The sequence below is a fragment of the Coregonus clupeaformis genome, unplaced genomic scaffold (assembly GCF_020615455.1).
Source record: "Coregonus clupeaformis isolate EN_2021a unplaced genomic scaffold, ASM2061545v1 scaf1357, whole genome shotgun sequence".
NCBI lineage: Eukaryota > Metazoa > Chordata > Actinopteri > Salmoniformes > Salmonidae > Coregonus > Coregonus clupeaformis.
The window spans coordinates 70,474-98,368 of record NW_025534811.1 but is presented as its reverse complement, the minus strand read 5'-3'; the positions used below and the strand labels follow the sequence as shown (position 1 = coordinate 98,368).

General features: G+C 44.2%; 1 protein-coding gene and 1 pseudogene across 1 annotated transcript; one reads left to right on the top strand and one right to left on the bottom strand.

Moving 5' to 3' along the window:
• LOC123486936 overlaps positions 1-18,373 on the top strand; it is a 29,166-nt pseudogene extending 10,793 nt beyond the window's left edge.
• Positions 18,374-19,775: 1,402 nt separating this feature from the next.
• LOC123486935 (DBH-like monooxygenase protein 2 homolog) lies at positions 19,776-25,887 on the bottom strand. The gene is made up of 12 exons (XM_045218099.1): positions 25,479-25,887; positions 24,969-25,115; positions 24,189-24,341; positions 23,870-23,953; positions 23,612-23,767; positions 23,309-23,411; positions 22,933-23,102; positions 22,616-22,707; positions 20,534-20,630; positions 20,221-20,411; positions 19,992-20,100; positions 19,776-19,905 (listed from the first exon to the last, which is right to left on the bottom strand). The coding sequence occupies exons 1-12, from the start codon at positions 25,743-25,745 to the stop codon at positions 19,783-19,785; spliced, it is 1,692 nt and encodes a 563-aa protein (XP_045074034.1). The 5' UTR covers positions 25,746-25,887; the 3' UTR covers positions 19,776-19,782.
• Between the last annotated feature and the right edge of the window lie 2,008 nt (positions 25,888-27,895).

Sequence of the window (27,895 nt, the reverse complement as noted above, 5' to 3'; positions counted from 1 at the left end):
ACCATGAATGGGATGTGTTGTTGTGCAAATGAAAAATAGGCCCTTCTCACAGTTATCCAACATGATGTCTTTTGCAATGGTCCAAAGTGGACAAATTATAGGGCTAGCAAGAGGGCTGATGCAAAACTTGATAGTGAGAGTTTGTGGCCCCACCATAGCCAAGGGCCACACTGCATGCACACTGCCCACTTCCCTTAACAGTACCTATGCACACTGAGATTAAGAGTAGGATAGTGGAGGATAAACTGGAATGGTGCCATTGAATCTTCAACTATCTACTGATTTCATCTCTTCTGCAAATAGACAACGAAACAAGCATTAAAGATTACATGGACAGCAAAATCTGATTAATTTAATATGTTTTAAAGGGAATCAGATGTGCTTGGCTGTGGGCTGTTGCTAGGTGAAGCAGTGTTGTTATGGTCAGAGTGAGGGTGGGTGTGTCCTCACCAGTGCACAGACAGAAATGCTGGCTCATCCACAGCCTCTCTCAGTAATAAAACCACATAGGGAACACTGCCCTCTTGTGGCTGCTGTTAGTCCTGCGTTTTTCAGAATCACGTATTTTCTTGTGATTGAAGCTGTAAACAGGCGCAAATGTTTCCTAAAGGCCACTTCAGTGGTGAACTAGAAAGTGAAAGCTGTTCTTGTATGGTTTGGTTGTGGAATAGAGAGACACTCTTAAAGTAGTGGGTTTCTGTCCTGAATGGATTTTCTGTCTGAAGTTTCTCAGTTGAAGGTAAGATAGATTATATATTTTGGGGCCATGATCTCAGCTTTCACTGAACGACTCGGGACCTTGTTCATTTTTGGTGACGCAATCATGAGCTCTGGGAGCTGGTCTGGAAGCTCTGTGTCACCAGACCAGATATCAGCTGATGACATTAAATCGGTTGTTAAGTGTTTCTGTGTCTGTGTCTATGGAGTAGTGTGTGTGTGTGTCTGTGTGTCTATGGAGTGTGTGTGTGTGTCTGTGTCTATGGAGTGTGTGTGTGTGTCTGTGCTATATATCTGCAGTGCCTCAGTAGCTGTGGACATTGTGCTCCTAGAGGGAAGTGTGTGCTGTGTGCTGTCTGTCTGAGTGAGTGATCTGTTTCTTCCTGGAGAGAGAGTTAGCAGGCTGGAGAGGCGGTGTGTGAGCTGTGAGTCATACTGTATTGGTGCCTAATGGTACACACACTGTCCTGTCTGTCTTATACCAACCCTGTCTCTCCTGTCTGAGTCTAACCCAACAACACTCTCCTGTCTGCCTTATACCAACCCTGTCTATCCTGTTTGAGTCCAACCCAACAAAACTGCCCTGTCTGCCTTATACCAAACCTGTCTGTCCTGTCTGAAACCAACCCAACAACACTGTCCTGTCTGCCTTATACCAACCCTGTCTGTCTGTCTTAGTCCAAACCAACAACACTGTCCTGTCTGCCTTATACCAACCCTGCCTGCCTGTCTGTCTGTCTTAGTCCAAACCAACAACACTGTCCTGTCTGCCTTATACCAACCCTGTCTGTCTGTCTGAGTCCAAACCAACAACACTGTCCTGTCTGCCTTATACCAATCCTGCCTGTCTGTCTGAGTCCAACCCAACAACACTTGCAGCAGACTACAGTAGGAATCCAATACCAGTATAGGCTACTTCAGGTACAAGGACCACAACAACCAGATGGAAACTGAATACACACATAGAATAAGTAACAGGGGTACAAGCAGAACTAGAAAAGACTGAAGCGGAACTAGAAAAGACTGAAGCAGAACTAGAAAAGACTGAAGCGGAACTAGAAAAGACTGAAGCGGAACTAGAAAAGACTGAAGCGGAACTAGAAAAGACTGAAGCGGAACTAGAAAAGACTGAAGCGGAACTAGAAAAGACTGAAGCGGAACTAGAAAAGACTGAAGCGGAACTAGAAAAGACTGAAGCGGAACTAGAAAAGACTGAAGCGGAACTAGAAAAGACTGAAGCGGAACTAGAAAAGACTGAAGCGGAACTAGAAAAGACTGAAGCGGAACTAGAAAAGACTGAAGCGGAACTAGAAAAGACTGAAGCGGAACAAGAAAAAGACTGAAGCGGAACTAGAAAAGACTGAAGCGGAACTAGAAAAGACTGAAGCGGAACTAGAAAAGACTGAAGCGGAACTAGAAAAGACTGAAGCGGAACTAGAAAAGACTGAAGCGGAACTAGAAAAGACTGAAGCGGAACTAGAAAAGACTGAAGCAGAACTAGAAAAGACTGAAGCGGAACTTGAAAAAACTGAAGCGGAACTAGAAAAGACTGAAGCAGAACTAGAAAAGACTGAAGCGGAACTAGAAAAGACTGAAGCGGAACTAGAAAAGACTGATCATACGTATCAAATCATTTTTATGGCCAACTGTGTTCTATGTTTAGAATAATATAATAATAATCACAATAATATAATAATATAATATAATACAGCTATATGCCATTTACAATAAGTGAATTACCTGAGTGGAACCTATACAACAATCAGCTCAGAATAGTGTGTGTGTGTGTGTGTGTGTTAAGCATGGCTATAGGTCACCATGGCATTTTCTTAAACAATGACGAGTGACGAGATCACAGCAGCATTGATAACCAAATGCTAAGGGTTATTGAGGACTGGCAGACTTAAAAGCACTCTGATCTAATTTAACTTCAAAGGCTTGTTTAATCCCTCCTGCCTTGTTATCAAGCTATATTAGCCAGCTAGCTGCATACTAAACACTAAGAGAAAGACAGGAACCAAAGCCTCTACACCAAGCTCCCAGTCCCTCACTCTTAGCTGCTATGGTAACGCTTCCCTCTCATTTGAAACTTTTTAATGAATGATTATTTCATTAACTGTTTCCATGTAAATGATTACTTCTTTGATGGCAGCATGGCTCAATATGTCATCTTTACTGAATGGGCTTACTTTGGGTTTTTAGTTTAACTTTCTGCTCAGCTTGCTAACGCTAACGCTAGCAGTAATGGTAGTCATTGCAGAGATACTGATTAGAGGCGATGGAATATTGTATGGTCTGCTTTGATTTGACTGTTATACATACACCCTGGTGAATGTATGTTCTCTTTCTCTGTCTGTCTCTTCTTCAGGCTGAGGCGAGACTGGCAGCGAAGCGGGCGGCCAGAGCAGAGGCACGGGAGATACGTATGAAGGAACTGGAGAGGCAACAGAAAGAGGTTACTCACACACACACCTCTGCATGGTGCTAATATACTTTACCAAAAGCTGTTCGTCTTACATACTAACAACATGTCCTACTGTCTTTCTATTGTCCTGCCTTGTGTTCTCCATGGTGACCCGCTCCTTCTGTCCACCATATTGTTTTAGATGTATCAAAGCCAGAAGGTAGGCCTCCTCCCGTCTTCCTCTCTCTTCCCGGTTCACATTTCACTCCTATTAGCATCTGAATGCTAACTGTCGTTGTAAGATCAACCATCAATGAATGTGTCTTTCAAATCCCTGACATAAATCAAATCACTCACTGTACTGTATGTAACTTTTGTCTAACATGTAATATTATCAGGGTTCAGCACTGTAAAAAAAAAAAAAAAAAAGTAGCTTTTATCACTTTCCATTTCCTTGTCTTTCCTTTCTAATGACTTCCTTCCTTCCTCTGGTTTCCCTCTTCCTGCCCTCTCCTCTCCGCCCCCCAGAAATACTATGGTCTGGACAACAAATGGGGCCACATTGAGCAGTGGATGGTAGGACTTGTACTGCAGTATAAGACCCCTGCTGTGACTGCATGATGACACTGATAATATAATATATACTGTCTGTTGAAACAGTTTACTGCACACTGGTAATATAATATATACTGTCTGTTGAAACAGCTTACTGCACACTGGTAATATAATATATACTGTCTGTTGAAACAGCTTACTGCACACTGGTAATATAATATATACTGTCTGTTGAAACAGCTTACTGCACACTGGTAATATAATATATACTGTCTGTTGAAACAGCTTACTGCACACTGGTTATATAATATATACTGTCTGTTGAAACAGCTTACTGCACACTGGTAATATAATATATACTGTCTGTTGAAACAGCTTACTGTACACTGGTTATATAATATATACTGTCTGTTGAAACAGCTTACTGCACACTGGTAATATAATATAATATAATATATACCGTTTGTTGCATCGCCTGCATCAAGCAAGTGTTTAGTAAATGTGAGGCATGCACAGTTTTGAACACAATGTGCAATATATGTGTTTAGTATTCTCTATTTATATGTCCCATCCTGTGGATAATATCATAGTTGTCCTGGATATAGCTGGACCTAGGGGTCAGAGTAGCTTGGCATGTGTAGGTCCTCTCAGGCAGTACAAGGGCAGCATGTGTGCTTTTAAAGGTCTGTCGTGAACCAGACCAGACAGGGACAGAATTGATCCTCATTTCACTAGATCCAGTACCGCTACGGGGGTCTCCCATGCCATCTGACAGGGGTTAAACCCTTTTCACTGTACTGGGATCGCCATGACAACCCACCGGGAGGATTAAACCCATGTCACATGACCTAGGAGTTTACAGTAGACCCTCCTCACCCCACCCCCACCTCTCGCTGGGCTAGTCTAACCAGTGGCCTATATCAGAGTAGAGAGGTCAGGGAATGCATAAGTAGTGTACTGTAAATAAACGCATGCAGTGTCATGTGATGTCCAGACATGGGTTTGATTCCATTTCAATTTCAGGCAATTGGAGATATTCTATATCCAGGTCAACTGACAGGAATGGAAATGGAAATAGCCCAGCCCAGCCCCAGTGTTCCCAAAACCATTCCAGTTTTCCCTGTGCAGATTGTGTTTTTGTTGGTCTTTGTCTATAAAATCCACATCTGGTGGCAGAACCAGAACCACTTCCTCCTTGACCTTTCCTCCTGACCTCTAACCTTTAACCTGGTACTTTCTTTTCCTCTTTCCTTCCGGGCCTTCCAGGAGGAGAGTGAGAGGTACTCCTCCCGTCCTTCACGGAGACACACGTCGGTCTGTATCCTCTCTGTCCCTGTCTTCACCTCTCAACCGTTATACCGCTTGACTCCCCCTGTCTTCTCTCTACCGTTATACAGCCTGACTCCCCTGTCTTCTCTCTACCGTTATACAGCCTGACTCCCCTGTATTCTCCTCTCTACCGTTATACAGCCTGACTCCCCCTGTCTTCTCCTCTCAACCGTTATACAGCCTGACTCCCCCTGTCTTCACCTCTCTACCGTTATACAGCCTGACTCCCCCTGTCTTCTCTCTACCGTTATACAGCCTGACTCCCCCTGTCTTCTCCTCTCAACCGTTATACAGCCTGACTCCTCCTGTCTTCTCCTCTCAACCGTTATACAGCCTGACTCCCCCTGTCTTCTCCTCTCAACCGTTATACAGCCTGACTCCCCTGTCTTCTCTCTACCGTTATACAGCCTGACTCCCGTCTTCTCTCTACCGTTATACGGCCTGACTCCCCCTGTCTTCTCCTCTCAACCGTTATACAGCCTGACTCCCCCTGTCTTCTCCTCTCAACCGTTATACAGCCTGACTCCCCCTGTCTTCTCCTCTCAACCGTTATACAGCCTGACTCCCCCTGTCTTCTCCTCTCAACCGTTATACAGCCTGACTCCCCCTGTCTTCTCCTCTCAACCGTTATACAGCCTGACTCCCCCTGTCTTCTCCTCTCTACCGTTATACAGCCTGACTCCCCCTGTCTTCTCCTCTCAACCGTTATACAGCCTGACTCCCTGTATTCTCTCTACCGTTATACGGCCTGACTCCCCCTGTCTTCTCCTCTCAACCGTTATACGGCATGACTGACAAAAATGTGCTTTCTTTTCTATATGTTAATGTAAATATAATAACTAATGATTCCAGAATGCTCTGAGGTAGAGGCTGCCTCTGTACACAGATCTAGGATCAGCTCACCCTCTCCAAATCCAAACCAGAACTGGGTTAGGATTCAAACTGGACCTGTCCTTAGGTCAGTGTCTAGGGGCAGCTTCATACCACAGCTACAGCTGAACAACCCACAGTGATACACGTTGTGCATTGATTGATTGTTGTGTGGTTGTGTTTATGTATCCTTTTCCCTCCAAGATCTCAGACGATGAGGAACGGATGTCGGTGGGGAGCCGAGGAAGCCTTAGGGTTAGTATATACCATAGAGATCCTATTAAATGACTAGTTCTATGATATCTACTTCCTGCTTCTGTAACATCTAATAGTATGAGGCCTATTGTACATGGGAGAGACTAAGAGCTCTATTCAATCTGTATCGCTGAAGTAAAGGAGACTGCATTCACCGTTAATGCTGCATATGTCGGCTCAATCGGAAATCACCTTTACATTTCTATCGCACAATCTGTAACGCTTCAGCGATCCAGATTGAGTAGAACCCTGACGTAACACACAGGTCATTGAACTCCCACTGTCAATATTTGACTTCAAGAATGTCAGCAATGAGACCGTATGGGTTGTAAAAATCTCTTCTTCCATGTGTCATGATGTGTCAGAGATACTACACATAACAGAGGTAACGTTACGGTACATGCATCCGGTATCTGAGTTGGAATGTGGCCTTTGAAACATGATTTAACCGTGGTAAAAGTCTGGGCAATTTTCTCTCTACCTTGTTAAAGGAAGTCCTCCATGCCTTGTCCCAATATGGCGATGGGACCCCGCCTGATGTGTGAACGCCACCTGTCGTGTGAAAAACACCTCTATTTAAATCTGAGGTGATGATGATGGAATCACTGACGGTGAAGGAGTTCTATTAAAAATGGGTTTTGAAGGCAGACAAGGTTCACACTGAGAGTTGTAGCATTATCAAACAAACAAGACTACATGGTTATAAACTAGGCTAGGAGGACCAAGTTAACACTGATACACAGACAGTTGTTATGGTAATGAAGCTGTAGACTTTTGGCCGGGGAGGTATGCATGCGGTTGAAATGGCTCATAGCCCAACTAGTTATCAGCACACCCCATGCAGGGAATGTGGTTTAACAGGACGGTCTGGTTGTCGGCTGTATTGTCACCACACTTCCCTTGTCATGATAACTGTCACTAATGAATGTCTGAAATGCCTCTAGACATAACAGTATGGCTTTTTGTTTTGGTCCCTTGTCAAAGGAGTTTTCTATCTTCTAACACATTTTCTTATTACTCTGTTGGGTTAATTTGCCAGAGGAATATTTTAGATCTCTCTCTCTCTCTCTCTCTCTCTCTCTCTCTCTCTCTCTCTCTCTCTCTCTCTCTCTCTCTCTCTCTCTCTCTCTCTCTCTCTCTCTCTCTCTCTCTCTCTCTCTCTCTCTCTCTCTCTCTCTCTCTCTCTCTCTCTCTCTCTCTCTCTCTCTCTCTCTCTCTCTCTCTCTCTCTCTCTCTCTCTCTCTCTCTCTCTCTCTCTCTCTCTCTCTCTCTCTCTCTCTCTCTCTCTCTCTCTCTCTCTCTCTCTCTCTCTCTCTCTCTCTCTCTCTCTCTCTCTCTCTCTCTCTCTCTCTCTCTCTGAAAAACTTCTCATCTGACTCTGAAAAACTTCTCATCTGATCTGTACTGCAGCTCCAACAGTCTCCCCTCTCTCAGACATCAAAATTCCACTCAAAATGGCCGGGTCTGTCCCCACTCATTTATTCCCTCTCTCCTTCACGCCTCATCCCCCTTTCAACCCACTCAACCTCTCCCTCTCCTCCTTCCCTACCCACACAACCTCTCCCTCTCCTCCTTCCCTACCCACTCACCCCTCCTTCCCTACCCACTCAACCTCTCCCTCTCCCTCTCCTCCTTCCCTACCCACTCACCCTCCTTCCCTACCCACTCAACCTCTCCCTCCGTCCCTACACCCTCAACCTCTCCCTCCTTCTCTACCCACTCAACCTCTCCTTCCCTACCCACTCAACCTCTCCCTCCTTCCCTACCCACTCAACCTCTCCCTCCTTCCCTACCCACTCAACCTCTCCCTCCTTCCCTACCCACTCAACCTCTCCCTCCTTCCCTACCCACTCAACCTCTCCCTCCTTCCCTACCCACTCAACCTCACCCTCCTGTTGGTTTCTTAGAATGACAGAATAGGAGATTCTCAAAACGTAGACCTTTTTCCAGTTGTACATGCTAGATAGAATCACTGTTGTTTATCACTTACAGTAGAATGTTGGATTGTGGATTTGGAACATGTTTCCCTCTCTCTCCACCTTCAGCCCTCCATGCTCTTTATTGATGGCCCACGCACCCAGAGTCACAGGGTTGGTTCCTCTTTCCTATGACCTCTGACCTTCACCACCTGTTATAGACAGTAGATAAACAGATAGATCTGTGATGTGTCACTACTAGAGTCATTATAACGCATGTGAGAATGGACCCACATACAGTCCTGCCCTAAAAGTTACATTTCCAAAACACTTTGTTAAGGAGAACGTGAGACAGGAAGCTGATGGTGTCTTCAAGGTGGCATGCTGTAAGACAGTCTGGATGTACAGTATGTCCTTCTGGTCCTTTTCCTGCATGATCACTGAGATGGATGTGTCTGTATAGGTGTGTGTGAGGTGAAAGCTGATACAGTGTGTGTCTCTCCTCTCTACAGGGCTCTGTGTGTGATGACGCTGTGCAGAGTAGCAAACGGCGCTTTAGTGGCTCCATCTCTCGCGGTGTAAGAAGCCCTGACGCCCCCTCTCTTACCCTGAGGGAGGTTGCTTGGCATGCCCCCTGTGGCAACATGGGATTGCATAGTCCAGCGGTGGTCAACCCTCCTCTTGGAGAGATACTAGCTACTGGGTATGCAGGCTTTTGTTCTAGCCCTGCTCTAACATGATTCAGCTAATCAACACCCAGATGAGCAGCTGATTAGTAGAATCAGGTGTATTGGAGCAGGTCTGGAGCAAAAGCCTGCACATCCAATAGGTTTCTGGGAAGAGAGTTGGCCACCCCTGGCATAGTCTGTCTGCATGACAGTGTTGCCAGTCTCTACTTCTATCAGGGTCGGTTGTGTCTTCTGTTTTGTCCTTAATACAGATGTCAGACTCACCGAACAAGGAATCCATCTTTCTTTAATTCGTTGTATTCCACTAATTCCCACCATGTATTATGTCTTGTGTGTTGATGACATTTGGAAACAGTGCAAAGTCATAGTGAGATTGTGTGGGGTTTTCAAGTATGTCTAGAATTGTGGTTGTTGTGACAGTTTTAAAATCAAAAGGGAGGCTTGAATGGATAGCATGCATGGAATGTATCAATGTGTTACCCTGATGAGGGGGCCTTGCTTGGCATGCCCCATGTGCCAATGTGGGATTGCATTGTGGGGTCGACCCACCCTCCTCTTGAAGCGATACTAGCGGCAGGCTGGGTGTGCAGGCTTTTAGTCCAGCCCTGCTCGAACACACCTGATTCTCTCCAGTAGGAGGGTTGGCCACCCCAGGAGAAGTCTGCATGACAGTGTCACCACCCCCCTAGTTTTATTGGGGTCTCGTGTGTCTTTCCCACATGTGGATTTCAGAAGGAATCCATATGTCTTTAGTTAGCTGTATTCTACCAGAAACCATCCTGTATTATCTTACAGTGCGTCCTGTGTGTCGATGACCTTTGCAAACACTGTGCAAAGTCACAGTTTGATTGTGACTTTGTTGCGTGGGGTTTCCAGTATGTCTAGAATTGTAGAGTCTAGAGTGGAACGTACACATGGAATTTGTATGTGTCTGGGTTTTTGATGTGTGGGAGGGTTGTCTTCGGTCTAACAGGGCCTGGTTGACTGGTCTATCAATGTTTTCCCTTTTCTCTTCTGCTCTGTCTGTCCCTGCTTGCTGACTGACTTTTCAATTTCCAACTCTGTGACTAACATCTCTCTCTCTCACTCTTTTCAATTTCCAACTCAAACTCTGTGACTATCTCTCTCTTTCTCTCTTTGCCATTTCCAACTCAAACTATGTGACTAACATATCTCTCTCTCTTCCATTTCCAACTCAAACTCTGTGACTAACATCTCTCTCTTTCTCTTTTCATTTTCTTCTCTTTTCCTATTTTATCTTCTTTTTGTGCCAGCCTTCGGACTACAGTGGTTTTCTGGGCTCCAACTCTCGGGCCTCGTCCAGGGCCAGCTCTGCCCGTGCCAGCCCAGTGGTGAGCCCTCTTCATTGGTCACTCCCTCTAACCCACAGCCTTCTTTAGGCCTAGTCCTTACATCCCTTTTCCCTGTTCTCTGTTATGTTAAATGACTGCCCACTTATTATCACCCCAAGGAAGAGTGTATTGTCCAGAGAACTGAACTCTATGGTCCTGTCCTGTGTGTCCTCTGTGCACCAAGGTAATGCTCATAGACAGCTGACAGTGCTCAGCTCCCTTATGACCCCTGGTGGATGTTACAAAGACTGCAGCTTTGGTACAAGCAACGAATATATGGTTCCGACCTGGCCAATGTGAGGTGGGCCTCTGTGTGGACGCATTGGTGTGTGGGTGACACTGACAACTCACATGCAGCCTGGACTGGACTGGATATGATATGACCAACTCTGTAGTGTCCAGTGGATATGATATGATTAACTCTGTAGTGTCCAGTGGATATGATATCACTATCTCTGTAGTGTCCAGTGGATATGATAAGATTAACTCTGTAGTGTCCAGTGGATATGACTAACTGTAGTGTCCAGTGGATATGATATGACTAACTCTGTAGTGTCCAGTGGATATGAAATGGCTAACTCTGTAGTGTCCAGTGGAAATGAAATGACTAACTCTGTAGTGTCCAGTGGATATGAAATGACTAACTCTGTAGTGTCCAGTGGATATGATAAGATTAACTCTGTAGTGTCCAGTGGATATGACTAACTGTAGTGTCCAGTGGATATGATATGACTAACTCTGTAGTGTCCAGTGGATATGAAATGGCTAACTCTGTAGTGTCCAGTGGAAATGAAATGACTAACTCTGTAGTGTCCAGTGGATATGAAATGACTAACTCTGTAGTGTCCAGTGGATATGATATGACTAACTATTTAGTGTCCAGTGGATATAATATGATTAACTCTGTAGTGTCCAGTGGATATGATATGACTAACTCTGTAGTGTCCAGTGGATAGGAAATGACTAACTCTGTAATGTCCAGTGGATATGAAATGACTAACTCTGTAGTGTCCAGTGGATATGATATGACTAACTCTTTAGTGTCCAGTGGATATAATATGATTAACTCTGTAGTGTCCAGTGGATATGACTAACTCTGTAGTGTCCAGTGGATATGATATGACTAACTCTGTAGTGTCCAGTGGATATGATATGACTAACTCTGTAGTGTCCAGTGGATGTGATATGACTAACTCTGTAGTGTCAAGTGGATGTGATATGACTAACTCTGTAGTGTCCAGTGGATGTGATATGACTAACTCTGTAGTGTCCAGTGGTTCCGTGGTTTAGAATCAGATGGTGATCCAGAGGGGTTGAGCATGACTCTAAAGATGCTTGTTGTGATGCAGTGTGTGGATATACGAAGACGGATACAGTATGGGCCTGGATTTACGCTGTGTCAGTCAACTACATTTTTGACATTGCAAATATGTATATATCCTCTCCTTATCCTCTCCTGAGAGTAACCAAGTTGTTTTTCCCTCTACAGGTGGAGGAGAGATCAGACAGGGACTTCCTGGAAAAGGTACGGGTCACCCTCCTGATCTGAAACTCTGACTAGCTTTTAATGTATTAAAGATGAAGTATGGAATATAACTTTTGTGAAACAGACTTGAAGACGGCCCTGTCCTGTTTCCCCCCAGGGTTCCAGGACTGCCTCTACCCTCTCAGCAGCCACCCTAGCATCGCTGGGCGGGCCCTCCTCTCGCAGAGGCAGCTGTGACACCTCCATCTCAGTAGAGACAGAGGCCTCCATTCGAGAGATAAAGGTAGGACCATAGAGATACTTCTATGAGTAGGACCATACGGTATATCTGGGAAAGAGATGGTCCATGGTCTAAAGTCCATGTTTTTAGAATTGTTTTGTCGACTCCAGAAACACTTCTGATTATTACAATAAGTATTCCACAGTTGAAGACGAACAACGTCTGCGTAGTTGTATTTTAGATATGAACTGCTGTTTTGCTTTGTTTCTCCCCTGACCTCTCACTCCTCCACTGTCCTCCATTTTGTCTCTCAACAGGACTCCCTGGTGGAGTCTGAGGAGAAGTACCGTAAGGCCATGGTGTCCAACGCTCAGCTACACAACGAGAAGTCCAACCTCATGTACCAGGTGGACACGCTGAAGGAGTCGCTCATTGAGCTGGAGGAGCAGCTGTACGAGTCTAAACGAGAGTACAATGACAAGGCCAAGGAGCTTGAGAGGGAGAGGCATGCCCACAGTGTTCTGCAGCACCAGTTTAACCAGATGAGAGAGACGCAAAAAAAGAGTGAAGAACTGCTAACCGTGAGTACTCAGGTCATCGCAAAGACTTCCTGCTAACAACAATACGGTAACAAAAGCAGTACTTCCACTCAGAACATAACACTAACATAGATCTAACTTAGGTCTCTTGCCAAACTTGCTGTAGTTCCTTTTCCTGCTGCGTACTCTCTGCATGCTGATTTTCCCTCCCTTCTCCTCTGTCCCTTCTCCTTCATCTTGCTTTCGTCCCATGGCCAGGAGGTGGGCCAGCTCCGTCTCAAACGGGACAGCTGTGTTAGGGAGATCTCCGACCTGCAGGAGACCCTCGGGTGGAAGGAGAAAAAGATTGGGGTACGCTTGCGGAATTGAGGGTGAACCCCAAACCGTTAGCCGCATCATTGCTACAGGAAGTTCGACAGAAAAACGCTTCCATTCCTCAGTCAGCTACTCAAGTTTAATGCTCCAAACTAACCTAGACATTTCCACTGTATCTCCTTTTTCCCCTCAATGCTTCTCTCTGCCTTTACCAACTGTGTTAATCCTTCCCTTCTTTACTCACTCCTCCTCCTCATCCTCCTCCTCCTCGGATATGGCTCAGGCCTTAGAGAGGCAGAGGGAATTCTCGGACGCCGGCGTGCGGGATGAGCGGGATAAGCTCAGGGATCAGGTGGTCCACCTCAAAGACACTCTGAAGGTACAGCAGAAGTACTGCTGAGTGAAGGTTTCCTCATCATGAGATGGCCTCCATCAAAGATGGCCTCCATGCACATGTCAGCAAACACTAGAACAGTAGGAAGTTCTAATAGGCAAATTACTTTCTGAAAGATTCTTCAGCTTTATTTTGCTCATTGTTCCCTCCCAATCAGAAAAATGGGATAGTGCTGTCGCCTGAAGTAACCACCAATGGGGATGCAGGACAGATGATTGACGGGCCTCTCAGTGCAGACTCTGCCTCCCGATTGGCTCAGGAGTCCCAGCCATCTCATGGTGGGGAGAGCATGCTTGGTAAGAAAATGACCCACCGGTGCAATTGCTCATATCTGATCTCTGCTTATTTACCACCATCCTACTTTAATCAGGTTGAATGATATTGTGCAATCATGTTTTTTCTCACTTGTCTTCTGTCATTCAGATGAATCCCCGTTAGAAATGTCAGGGTTATGTTTGTGTTGCATGTGAATACTTGTTCTCCACAATGGGATACAAAACGAGGATGGTTGGCTTTCTTTTTCTGACGTCATTGTTTTGCACTATTGTCCTCCGTGGGATATTCATCATAATGTTAATTAATCCTGTTGAGTAAGGTGTTGATTCTGCATTCTTCTAATTCAGCCGTGATCAAGGCCTTGATTGTATTCTCTCCAAATGGCTCCAAATTAATTCCCCTCCAGCAATCATTCAATTTCCGTGCTTGCACTCTGACGCTGAAGAATGACCTGTGTTTGGCCCTCCAATCTATTCCCTGTGATCTTCCAGGCAAAGCACCAGAGATGCAGTTGGACCATGGCGAGGTGAGGACACCAGGGGGAAGTAGACTTCTACAAGAGGCTGACAACTACTCACATGACCAGGAGAGGGCACTACTGGAGGTAGAATCTTCAGACAAGTTGAAGCAAGACAAGTTGAATGACAGCCTGCAGCAACAAACAGACTCTGAAGCAGAGCAGTCCAAATACTGTGACCAAGAGACCCAGGTGGATGCTGTTGCACGTGAAGAAGCCATTTTGTTGCATTTTGGTGACAAAGAGACTCAGGTTGAATATGAAATAGGGCAACCCCAATACTGCGACACAGAAACCCTGGTTGGACCTGCTGAACTTGAGGAAGCCATTTTGGTTCAAAAGGAAAATACAGATGGTGGCGGTGACAATGGAGATGGGGTGAATCAAAGAGGTTTTGAACCAGAATCTCTGGAACAGGCAGAGAATGAGGAAAACAGTGGAGAAAGTGACAAGGAAGCTGTACCAGTCAGCGGTGGCACTGACGGACAATGTGAGGAAAACACAAACCTTGAGAATGGACAGGAAAACACAGAGCTTCTCACAGCTATATCTACTGACTTTGAAGAACAGGAATTATCTGGCCCAACTCTCTGTGTTGAGACAGAGGCCACTCTTAGTCAAATCCAAAATGAATCTCAAAGTGACCTGCAAGGAGAGAACACCCAGGAGTATGATCCTGGGACTAAGGATCAAGTCATTCCAGAACACTCAAGGATCACGGAATCTGAGATGATTAAGATGATTCTGAGGATTTCTGCATTTCTAGGGGAGGCGAAGACCAGCACAGATCAGATCTCTCAGGGATCATTAAACGATACAGAAAAAGTTGGGATGAAGAACAATCCAGAGCATCCTCCAGAGCATCAGGCAGAGATTGGCCAAGTAACAGCAGATGTTCCAGTAGATATCTCATCTACAGTCTCTAATGAACTGTTCATCTCTGAATGTCCTGATGAAGTTGGAACCAAGACAGATCAGCTCATAATAAACACATTAAGTGAACTTGAGAAAGATAGACAGCATTCTCTAGAACTTCAGCAACCTGAGAATGATTATTTCAGTACAGAAAGCTCTGTGGAAATCGTGCCAAAGATCAGAGACTCTGACGGACAGAAAATATCTGAGAGGGTTGAAGAGGTGGAGACGAGCTCAGTGGAGAGCAAGCCAGATAAGTTCTGGCAGGAATCTCTACGTGATGTGAAGGAAGATGAAGCAAATATTAAAGAGCTTCAGGCAAAGAAGCCCACATCCACTATCTCGGACGAAAAGGTAACACCTATCATAACAGAGGAGGGAAATACTAGACTAGACGAACAGGTGATCCCTGATTTACCAGAGAGGTTAGAGAGCAGCTTAGAAAAGACCTTGCCAGGAGCTAAAGGTGATCAGAAGATGGATGAAGCAGAATCAAGGGAGAAACAAGGATGTACGTGTAAATGTACATGTAAACAATCCGAGAGTGATCAAGTACTGACGGAAAACTCAGTGGATGTAGATCTAACTCAGGGGATCACCAACTCTAGTGGAGAGGCTATCTCTGACAGGACAGAGGAGGTAGAGCCCAGTCCAGACAGGATCCAGTCAGAATCACCCAGTTGTGTAGAGAGAGAAGAGGGGAACATCTATGAGGAGAACATCCATGAGGAGAACCTCCAGCAGGAAGCCATTCAGGAGGAGCAACAGACAGAACAGGGGGAGGCTTCAACAAGTTTGCCAGCAGGGGGAGACTATGAGCTAAACGATGGGGCCTCCGCTGGATATTTAGACAGTTGTGAAGAAGCCGTTCTACTTGTGGAAGAGGAGGAAGCCAATCTACTTGTAGAAGAAGAGCACATCAGCTCCTCACCCGGACCCTCAGCAGTTGGCCAAGAGATACAGCCATTACCTGAGGCAGCGGAGGAGGAGAGAGAGCGCCCCCCAGTGGAAGAAGCCCAGAAACAGGAGAGCGTTGTAGGAAAGGGACTAAACTGGGGCAGTAGAAAGGGCAAGGGCAAAGATCCTTGCAAAGTCACCTAGTTTCAAGAAACCCAATCTAAGACTTGTAGCTTCTACATCAGGATTCCCCAACTGAGCGGCCCGCGAGGGATTTTATTTGGTCGGCCATGTTTCCGAGCGTAAGACTGTAAAAACGCCAGCAAATCAGCTCCAAGTGATTTTAATTTAGGAAATCTGTTCCAAAGTATTCCCATGCATAATAGAGAGATATATGTGATTGTAAACAAATGTAAGCAAGGTTTGAAAGGATTGTTTTAGTCAAATATTTGCAGTCTACAAATGATTTGTCATTATGTCATGGCCACCTGACCATCTGCTCAAGACAAACATCTAGTTGATGATCTCTGTGCTCTCAGAGTGATATTTGATGTGTAATAGAATACTGACTGGGGTTGCACCCAGTCTCTGTGGGCTTCTTTCTTTTACTCAAAGGAATTACATGTTTTATTTAATGCCTTATTTAGTGCCTTGAATAAATTAACCATGTTGAAGAGCGATTGATTTTGTTCTATTTTTGCACTATTGCATACCGTCACTGATTCCTGGGTTCCATAAAACCTCACCAAGCTTCCATTTATGCACAGGGGGTAGGATTATATTACACAAATTCTGTGTTATTCATGTCAGATTTTACGTGCAACATACTAGATAACAATTACATGATTAAATATGTAATAAGTGTGAGAATATAGCGGCATATCAATCCCATAGCATGTTATCTCCACTCATTTGTATGTGTCAGCTCTCTTAAACTCTTTCCATCCAGAATCACGGTCCCTCCAACATATTGCAGTGGTAAGCAACTGTGTTCATGCTCGGGTTTTCAATCAACTGCAGATTGTGATCAGTTGGTTAGAAATGTAAATAATTGCAATGAATTAAGTGTATATATATATATATATATATATATATATATATATATATATATATATATATATATAATAAAATAAAAATATATTTAAATTACACTGATTCTGGGTAATTCAATACAATTTGTTTAATGTGTTTAAAAAAAACAATATAGATTAGAAACAAAAACCTGTTAATTGAACAGTGTGGTAAATGTTGATGTACAAACTACCCGATTACTGACCAACTATTAGAATTTCATGCTGTTGATTAAAAGTAATCTGTCTGTTTTTATTGCAGAGCTCAGACTGAGGAAAATAGTTGATGAGAGGGAGAGTTTAGCTGATCAGGTGAAGAGGCTGAAGTCTCAGCTGGAGGGGAAACAGAGGAACGGGACAGAGGGTTTGAGTCCTGAGGAGGACGGACTTGAGAACGGCATGGACCCCCCACATCCTCGACTTACAGAGTGAGTCACATTTCTCGTTTACTAAAACAGATCTAGCCTTTCTTTTACCTGGCTGTCTCCCCTAGTGCACTTTGTCAAGTGTGTGAGTGTAGTGTATATTATGCAAACCTATACAACAATGTTTGACTGACCTGCTTCTATCTTTTTTATTTTCTTCTACAGGGGATGCCAACCGGCAAATCAGTGACCTCAAGTTTAAACTGGTCAAATCAGAACAGGAAGTCACAGCCCTAGAACAGAATGTAAGTACCATTTTAGTTCCTAGACAGAGGAAGACATCTATGACTATATCCATGACCAATCATGTTCCTCATGGTAAATGTAAGAAAATAAGCAGTATCTTCTACAGTGTTTGTTGGAGAGTAATGACCATTTGCTCCACTAGGAGCTACACAGAATATGTCAAGTAAGTCACGTGTACAGTCTAGTATGAGGCTTATCACATTTCTTCTACCAATCCATTTCTTCACACCCTCATTTCTCTCTTGGCCAGATCATCCGGTTGGAGGGTCAGGTGACTCGCTACAAGTCGGCCTCTGAGAGTGCAGAGAAAGTAGAGGACGAGCTCAAAGTGGAGAAACGCAAGCTACAGAGAGAGGTAGGCTACTATAATGTCGGGTTTGCAAAAACAACCAAAGAATAACAGAAAACCCAACCCTCAAATCATTGGGTCATATGTAGAATGTCGACCCCACATTTTTTTGGTCATCAGTGCTGGGTTTATAACCATACAGGAAGTCTATGCCAGGTAGACGTTGTTGCCTTTGGGTTGCCTCTCCCCTCTCAAACAACTCTAACTTTTTTTCTCTCCGTTCTCTCTAGCTGAGGTCTGCCCTGGACAGGATCGATGAGCTGGAGGCCAGTAACAGCCACCTGGCCAAGCGCCTGGAGAAGATGAAGGCTAATCGGAGCGCCCTATTGGCCCAGCAGTGATGTACTTATTGGTTGTCATGGCTATGTGCATCTCTGACCTCCCTACGACCTTTGATCTATCAGGCCCTCTAATAACACACACCCAGACAATTCAAACCAAGCGAGGACTTGCTGGAGCAAAAGCTTCAATTAGATAAATCCACACATATTGTAATCACAGTTCATTCAGTGTTGTGCCCATCTGTACAGTATATAGAACAACAGCAATCCAGTGATTCACCAAGAGACTCAGAGAAACCGAGGGAACGTCTTACTGACCCTGGGAACACTCCTCACTGACTGCGACCTGGGCTGGACTCCTCCAACTAACTTGTGAAGGGGGAATATTCTGCACAAACGGACAGCAAAGAGGACCTATCCTCCTCCTATAGCTCTTAAGAGGACCTATCCTCCTGCTATAGCTCTTAAGAGGACCTATCCTCCTGCTATAGCTCTTAAGATGACCGATCCTCCTGCTATAGCTCTTAAGATGACCGATCCTCCTGCTATAGCTCTTAAGTCACCCTGTGCCATGATGACCCCTAAAGCATCTCTCTCTGTTCTCTAGAACACGTGGCACTATTTCTCTGTGCTACTTGGGGTTAATGTCTGCTCCAGCAAGCTTATCCATCCACGGAGAGGAGGAAAGACTTAAAAAGGCAGGAATGGACTGGTGTGTGTTTCATGTATATTCTTCTTTTATTGTCTATATATATATATATATATATAAGTGAAAATGCACTCTGCTCCCTCCTGTCCCCCAAGCCAAACTCTGATGTTAATGTGTAAGGTGATGTTTATTTTTATGTTGTATATGTGTGTGTCTCCATAGGTATGTGTCATGTACGTCAGATGGGTGAAAATACACCTCGCACAACATTAATTAAGCAATAAGGCCTGAGGAGGTGTGAAATATGGCCAAAATACCACTGCTAAGGGCTGTTCTTAGACACAGCCCTTAGCCGTGGTATATTGGCCATATATCACAAACCCCCGAGGTGCCTTATTGCTATTATAAACTGGTTACCAATGTAATTAGACCAGTAAAAATAAATGTTTTGTCATACCTATGGTATATGGTCTGATATACCACGGCTGTCAGCCAATCAGCATTCAGGGCTCAAACCACCCAGTTTATAATCAGGATTATCCTATACATCTCATTGTTTGTGCCATGTGATGAAAATGATAATGGTACTTGGGAAAAAATATCACCAGCTTTTAACGTCTAAAATACTACGTCCTCCTTCAGCAATTAAAACGACTCGTTAGGGAACGACAACTCAAACAATCAGTTGAATAATACTTTTACTGCAATAACACTTTTCGAATGTATCAACTCGGCTGTTACAGTGACACTTGCTGTAGATGTTCGACAACCTGACAAACCAGATCTCATGCAGATAAAACAGAAAACAGTCCATGGAGGAAGCTAATTGTAAACATTGTGCAATTCTGGAAATGTATTTGGGAAGGTGAGGCTGTATGGTCCTTGCTTTACTTGAGAAATGTAGAAGATGTTTGAGATGGCATTGACAAGCACCACATTAAACACATGCAAACTCTAAAACATTATTTGTCCATATGTGAATAGTTGTTTTGTAAAAGATGGCAAATGCATCCATACCATTCTTATGTTTATTCATGCGTATTAAACATTTCTACTATTGCATGGGAGTTATTTTGAAAATGTTCAACCTTCTGAGCCAGAAGCCATTGTTGCCAGTCAACTCTTCACAGACCCAGGCCAGTTGGTTTTGAGGCCCTTTAAAGTTGGATCACTGCTGCAACTCACTGAAGGGGTAGCCATCATGTTGGGGATGTTTCCCTCATATATGGTGTAGTTACTCTGTAGAAGGAGCAGAGAACAAACTGCATAACAGAGAGTAGGTTTTGAAATTACAGCATTTACATTGTCATTGAGTGGATGCTTACATGGTCGTTGCTGATGAACCCAATCTGAGGGACCTTCTTCATTGTGGCCTCATGCACAGCAATGGATGCCTGGTCCCAAGCTTTAGTCTTCAGCATCTCCACAATACCTCTGTGGGTACAGACATTATGATTTACATACAGTCTGGACTAGTCACTGAAACACGCAGTTTCAGTCTATAAATGGAAATGTGCCCTTAGTGGGTGAAACTGACAGTATCAAGGCTCTTACTGGTAGTCTGTCTCCCCCATCATGGCCATGTATGCATGCATGTTTGGCTCGCTCCAGCATTTGTCGACACTGATGGCTGGGTAGTAGACAATAAAGGCTAGACACATCTCATCAGTGGTGGCCAGACCCAACTGTGTGACTCCTTTGCGATTGGCTGTGTAATAGGTGCACTCCACCACAATCTCGTCACCCTGCATTGGGAAGGAGATACTGCTTTAAGATCTTATGATTAACAATATCACAATACCACTGTTGATCTGATAAAGAATCCCATGACAACCATTTGAAATACAGAAAGTACATGGATGCTTACCGGTTTGATGGTCTTAATGGTCCCCAGGTTGATGACCCTCTGCATCTCAAAGTTATAGTTATCATCCATGGCTAGGAAGTCAATCTGCGTTCCATTCCTGCAGAGGGTGGAATCAAGAGCACGTCGGTGGGAAGAGTTTAGAACCATTAACGGTCAAAGCTTAGTGCTGCTTATCCTGACAATGACAGTTTACACCAACATATGGTCACGTTGCAGTTGTGCCCATGCTGGCTGCAAAGTCCCCTGTAGCTCAGTTGGTAGAGCATGGCGTTTCCCACAGGGGGCCAGTATGAAAATGTATGCACTTACTAACTGAGTCGCTCTGGATAAGAGCATCTGTTTAATAACTAAAATGTAAATGTAAAGAGCCCTGTAGCATATATACATGTCTGATGTCAGGACCTTGAACTAAGCGATATCCAAGAACACCAGACTGATGCGCTAGACTAGTCACACCCTTTAACTTTACACAAAAGGGATTCAAATAGATTTGTCGTCAACGAGGTACACCATACACATTTATGAAAAATAAAATGAATACATCTTGATTAGATAAGTATTCAACCCGCCAAGTCAATACACATTAGTCACCTTTGGCGTCAATTACAGCTGAGAGTCTCTGGGTAAGTCTAAGAGCGTTCCACACCTGACTGTGCAACATTCAACTATTATTCTGGTTTTAAATTCTTCAAGATCTGTCAAATTGGTTGTTGATCATTGCGAGACAAACATGAAGGTCTTGCCATAGATTTTCAAGCCAAAACTAACTCTGCCACTCAGGAACATTCACCGTCTTGGTAAGCAACTAGTGTAGATTTGGCCTGGTGTTTCACGTCGTCCTGCTGAAAGGTGAAGTCTCCCAGTGTCTGGCGGAAAGCAGACTGAACCAGGTTGTCATCTAAGATTCTCCCTGTGTTTAGCGCCATTCAGTTTTTTTTAAGTGAAAAAGTCCCCAGTCCTTAACAATTACATCCATAACATGGATGCAGCTACCACTATGCTTGAAAATATGGTGTTATTCAGTAATGTTTGATTTACCCAAAACATAAAACTTTGTCCTGAATATAAAGTGTTAATTGCGTCGCCACATTTTTGCTCTATTACTTTAGTGCCTTGTTGCAAACAGGATGCATTTTTTGGATGTTTTTGTACAGGCTTCCTTGTCGCTGTCAGTTAGGTTCCCATTGTGGAGTAACTACAAGGTTGTTGACCCATCCTCAGAGTTTAATGGCGGTGATGGAGGAACTGTTTAAAAGTCACCATTGGACTCATGGTGAAATCCCTAAGCGTTTTTTCCCCTCTACGGCAATCAAGTTAGGAAGGACACCTGCATCTTTGTAGTGACACGCCATCCAACGAGTAATTAATAACTTCACTAAGCGCCCTGCCCTTTACTTGTACCCCCATCTACAAACAGGTGCCCTTTGCAAGGCATTGGAGAACCTCCCTGGTCTTTGTGGTTAATTCTTTTTGCAATGCAGTGTTCGACCTTACAGATAATTGTACGAGATGGGTACAGAAATTAGTCATTCAAAAATCATGTTAAACACTATTCCATGCAATTTATTATGTCGCTTGTTAAGCAAATTTACTCCTGAAAATATTAAGGCTTGCAATAACAAAGGGGTTGAATACTTCACCCAAGACATTTCAGCTATTCATTTAATTACATTTGTCCATTTCTAAAAACATATTTCCACTTGGACATTATGGGGTAAGCAAGTTACAAAATCCAGGCTGTAACAACTAAATGTTGAGAAAGTCGAGGGGTGTGAATACTTTTTGAAGGCACTGTAGCAAGGTATATTATTATTCTGGCTTTAACTCTATTAGTGATGTTTGACCTTGCTAAGTCACCAATCCTCCGATTACATCTGTGATGTTGTAGACAACCACCCGATTACTTGTTTGTTAACTAGCACAAGCTGCATATGAAATTGCTTGTGATCCACTTCCACGTAAATAAAACCATTTTCTGCTGCACAACTTTTCATGAGGCAGCCAGGAAATGGGTCTACATTGGTCATAAAGACTGGCATATGAGGGACAATATGTCATGATCATATGTTTGGGTGGCCTCACCTGAAGAGTCCAACTCGCACCTTCCTCCCAGCCAGGTGAGTGTGCAGCATGATTGAGATTACAGAGAGGTCAGGGACAGGGTCAGGCAGGATCTGGGGGGCAGAAAGCAGTGTCATATCACAGAGGTCAGGGACAAGGCAGATCTGGGGAGGGGACAGAAAGTGTCAGTTTGTCCAAAATTCTTGTTGAAACTGAACGCTACCAACAGTATACCAGAAAGGAAAAGTAGTTACTCCCTCTTTCTTTTAAGAGACTGCATGTCTGCTTTACAAGATCATCCCTTCACCTCGTTGGAGGTCAAAGGGCACTGAACATACATCTGAGAAGTGGGCTGTGTTGCAGACGGCGTAGCTTCTGAAGGCGGAGGCGGTGGGAGGGATGACGTAGCCCCAGCTGGGCACCATTAGGCCTGCGTCTAGGATGCCCAAATCATGCTGCCTGAGCTGATCTGTGTAGTACAGCCTCATGCCAGAGCTATCCCTCCGGCCTGCAGGGGGAGACAGAAGTCATGAGGGCTTTAGATGATCGACTAATTCAAGCTAAATCCTGGAGAACCTCAGGGTGTACAGGCTTTGTTCTAGTCAAGAACTAGCACACTAGGTTCACCTAATCATAAAGACTGGAGCAGGGTCAGCCCAGTGATCCTATAGCAGTGGTTTTGAACATTTTAATTACTAGCGAGTGAAATGTTACCCGCTTCCTGGGCTGGGTTGTTGTAATGAATTTCCAGCCTGTAGAACTCCTCATAATCCTGTCCTCCAATAGGAATGCCAGCGTTTCCTGGAAGCTCGAAAGCCTGGAATGAAGACGATGGAGAGACAGCTCAGACTAACGTGGGTGTTCATGCATTAAGGTCTCCAGTCTCTGGGGGTGGCAGGTAGCCTAGTGTTTAAGAGTTGGGCCAGTAATCAAAAGGTTTCAGGTTTGCATCCATGGCAACTAAGTGAAAAATTGCTCCTGTAAGTCCTCTAAATTAATTTGATGCAAGTGTCTCACCAGTCCTCCCACAGCCCAGAGAGACACCAATTTGAAGCAGTCTGCCCCTGGTCCTCCCATGAAGCATTGCTGCTCGTTGATCTGGTTCACAGATGAGGGGCAGCTGTAGAGAAGCATGTGGTGGACCAGGTCCAGGTTCTTGATCACCGGCTCCACCTGAGACCGGCAGAGAGAGAAGGAGCAGGGAAGAGATGTCAGACTAGTAACTAAATTGTCGTCATTGTAAAATTAGACCATGATATGCGAGGGGTCATTTACCCGATACATATGATGTTTCCCATTGAGCTTCGGCATCTTCATGACCTTGCAGTTGTAGTATGTATGTTCAGCCGGGACAAGAAACTGCAACGGAGGAACTACTGTGTTAATACCATCCGTGTTGCTAGTCCCTTCTGTCCAGTCTCATGTTGAAGGCTAAGGATGCTACCTCTCGTATAACCAATATCAATTCAATTCCATTTCATTCAATCTAACCCGTTCCACTTCAAGAGTAAAGACAGACTTCAAACTAAAAGTCCTGCTGTGCCTGATCGAGAGTCAACATGATCCTGGCTACAGGATGTGTGAGGTCACTTACATTCTCCATAACGAAGTCCAGATAGTTGCCGTCCTGGAGGCTGGATCTGGCCATGAACTTGAGCAGGTTCACCTCCTTGGTCCCCCTTGTTTTGGAATGGTACCCGATGTCATCAGTTTTCCCATAGGCATAGATTAGCTTCACTGGACTGTCCTATGAGAGGGATAGAACACATCAATTGACAAAACATACAAGCACACAGGTGAATAATAATGACAGGTTGAGGACAACATGTGAAGGCCTCGTAGGCAGGAGACACTAACTACATAATGTTGGGACATTAAAAAGTTATACCATTGTCTTTATTAAGGCCATTTAAAAAAAATATGTATTTGTTTAATTTTACCCTTTTTCATGATATCCAAGTGGTAGTTATGAGCTTCTCATCGCTGTTCTACATTCCTGATGTGTGGTAATTTAATCTAAATTAAAATAATCAGTAGGTGGATGTAAACGAGAGAGTCTCCATAGAAATAGGCATAGAACCTCAGGAACAGCCATAGGAGCAGAGCCACTTCTCAGGGGTGTGAGCTACTTTTTGGCATCTTGGGGAATGATACTTTGGCCCACCCTCACTTGAGAAAACAATAGATGTCCAATTTTGTTCCATTTAGGGAAAAGGGGAACCAGTCTCAACAGGCTATAGGTTGCTAAGATATTTTTAAAGAAACCTTTTCTGAATAGAAATAGTCTATGCTAAAGGAACATGATTGTCCGCTTCAATCTTTTACACGTTCAGCACACATTACTTGTTAAGAGTGTCTAAAACAGTTGACTCACGGTGATGTGAAAGTCTCCCTCATCACATGACTGGATGGACCTCGAGAAGGTCATGGTTGTTTGACCATCTGCCTCAATCAGGGACAGGAGGGTGTAGCTCTGTTTCTCATCCACCAGGGGAAATTCATTCCCTGTGGCATGATAGTCCTTAAGGAGGGACAACAGAAACACTGGTGTTACCTGAACTCTTTATAGAGCTTAATTAATAGTTCTGTTTTATTATACTTCAGTGTTGTGGAGTTTCTCTCTCTTCTCTAAAACTTCAGCAACACATTCACATGTAACTTTAAAGAGTAATTTGATCTTCCAAAGGTTAGTGTTGAAAACCAATACACATACAACTCCAGACAATTAGAGGATAATTACTACTACAATTTAGCACTTTATTACAGTAGGCCTAGCCTGGTTCTAAGACCTACAATATAACTACTCCCAAGTGAAAAACAATACATTAGGTGACCACTGATAAGGTTGTCTAACAGTAATGATTATGAGTTAATGTTTAGATACCTTGAAGTAGTTGCCATTTCGTCCGACACCGCCAATAACGATATCTGCTCCAGCCATGCCTCCATTTGGGCTCAACCCGAATCCCACCCAGCCAGTGGTCTTCACGGTCAGCTGGAACGTGATGGTGCCCTGGACTTCACTGAACCCCCACTTCAGGTTGACGTTGTTGTCCGAGTCAAGGTGCGCCATGAAGGGCATAAGGGTGTCCTGCTGTGCCCCGGTCCCTGGAGTCCAAGCCAGGAGCAGGGAGAGGAATAGCGGAATCATACTCTGTCACCCAGAGACAAACAATCCCAAAGAAACTGCTATCTAGCTACGGCGCACCACTATGCTTCTGCTCGACACTGACGGTGTCCGACTGCCGTAGGCTACTTGCGTTCTAAATAGTAGACTTTTGGTGTAAGCGAAAATAGAACGTTTTATAGTTTGTGAAATTTCTAAAATTGAGGCCAGGTGTGTTTGAATAAGAGAAGGGGGACGGGCTATACAAAATGAACAAATGGCGGGAAACAAGGCAATCGTGTCCCCCTTCTCTGATTAGCAGCTGTTGTCAAACACCCCTGGGGTGCGTTTAGTTCGATTCAACGTTTGCTACGTTGCATGACGGTTTGTACTGAAAGACACGTTTCCCCAAAACGGTCAATAGTATCCAGCTGCAGCTCTGCATCAGCCTGTCACAAACTAGCCTGTCACTAAAACCTGTCACCTTTTCTCGCTCCCTATCATTTCCTCCTTTCCTTCTTACTTTTCTTTTCTCTACTGGCGGTGGTTAATCCCTACCACATTTCCTCCTTTCCTCACTCTCTTTCCTTATTTCCTAGCTCCCTTTCTTCCTTTCCTAGCTTATTTTCTTCATTTACTAACCTCCTTTCCTATCCTCCTTCCCTATCGCCCTTTCCTTATTTCCTTGCTCCCTTTCATTTCCTCCTTTCCTAACTTCCTTTCCTTCCCTCTCTACTGGCCGTAGTTAATCCCTACCACATACATTCGTTCATTTTCCTACAGCCTGTCCCTTTCTCTGATTAGCTGATTATACGCTGTTGTCAAACACACCTGGGTCTCAATTTGCCTACTGTACAACTGTCTATTTTCGCACACCAAAAAAAGGCTACTATTTAAAACGCCAGTACGGGCATTTGGACATGGCCAGTCAGTGAGTGTGTATGAGAATCTTAGCGGTTCTCCGTAGCTAGCTGTATGTTTGGCAGTGTTTGTCTCTCTCAGCGGGTCGAGTTGTCAGTCTCAGGGTCTATCTGTGGGTGACAGACAGTATGATCCCTCTATTCCTCTCCTTGCTCCTGGCTTGGACTCCAGGGACCGGGGAACAGCAGGACACCCTTATGCCCTTCATGGAGTACCTTGAAGCGGACAACAACGTCATCCGGAAGTAGGGGTTTAGTGAGGTCGAGGGCACCATCACGTTCCAGCTGACCGTCAAGACCACTAGCTGGGTGGGATTCGAGTTGAGCCCAAATGGAGCGGATATCGTCATTGGATGGGTCAGACCAAAATGGCAACTACTTCAATGTATCTAAACCATTAACTCTGTAATCATTACTATTAGACACAACATTATCAGTGGTAATGTCTTGTTGGTTTTCACTTGGGAGTAGTTATATTGTAGATATAGGTCTTAGCAGTAGTTATATTGTAGGTCTAGGTCTTAGCAGTAGTTATATTGTAGGTCCAGGTCTTAGAAGTAGTTATAATGTAGGTCCAGGTCTTAGCAGTAGTTATATTGTAGGTCCAGGTCTTAGAAGTAGTTGTATTGTAGGTCTTAGCAGTAGTTATATTGTAGGTCCAGGTCTTAGAAGCTGGATAGGCCTACTGTAACAGTAAAGTGATAACAGTTGTAGTTGTAATTATCCTCTAATTGTCTGGAGTTGTAGGTGTATTGGTTTTCAACACCTCCAAAACCTTTGGAAAATCAAATTACTCTTTAAAGTTACATGTGAGTCATAGGAGGTTGCTGCCACCTTAAGGAGGACGGGTTCGTGGTAATGGCAGAAGGGAAAAAGTGGAATGGTATCAAATGCATCAAAAATGTCCATGTGTTTGATGCCATTCCATTTCCTCCATTTATGAGCCGTCCTCCCCTCAGCAGCCTCCATTGATGTGAATGTGTTGCTGAAGTTTTAGAGAATATAATAATAATAATATGCCATTTAGCAGACGCTTTTATCCAAAGCGACTTACAGTCATGCGTGCATACATTTTTGTGTATGGGTGGTCCCGGGGATCGAACCCACTACCTTGGCATTACAAGCGCCGTGCTCTACCAGCTGAGCTACAGAGGACCAGAAGAGATAGAAACTCCACAACACTGAAGTATAATAAAACAGAACTATTAATTAAGCTCTATAAAGAGTTCAGGTAACACCAGTGTTTGTGTGTTGGCCCTCCTTCAGGACTATCAT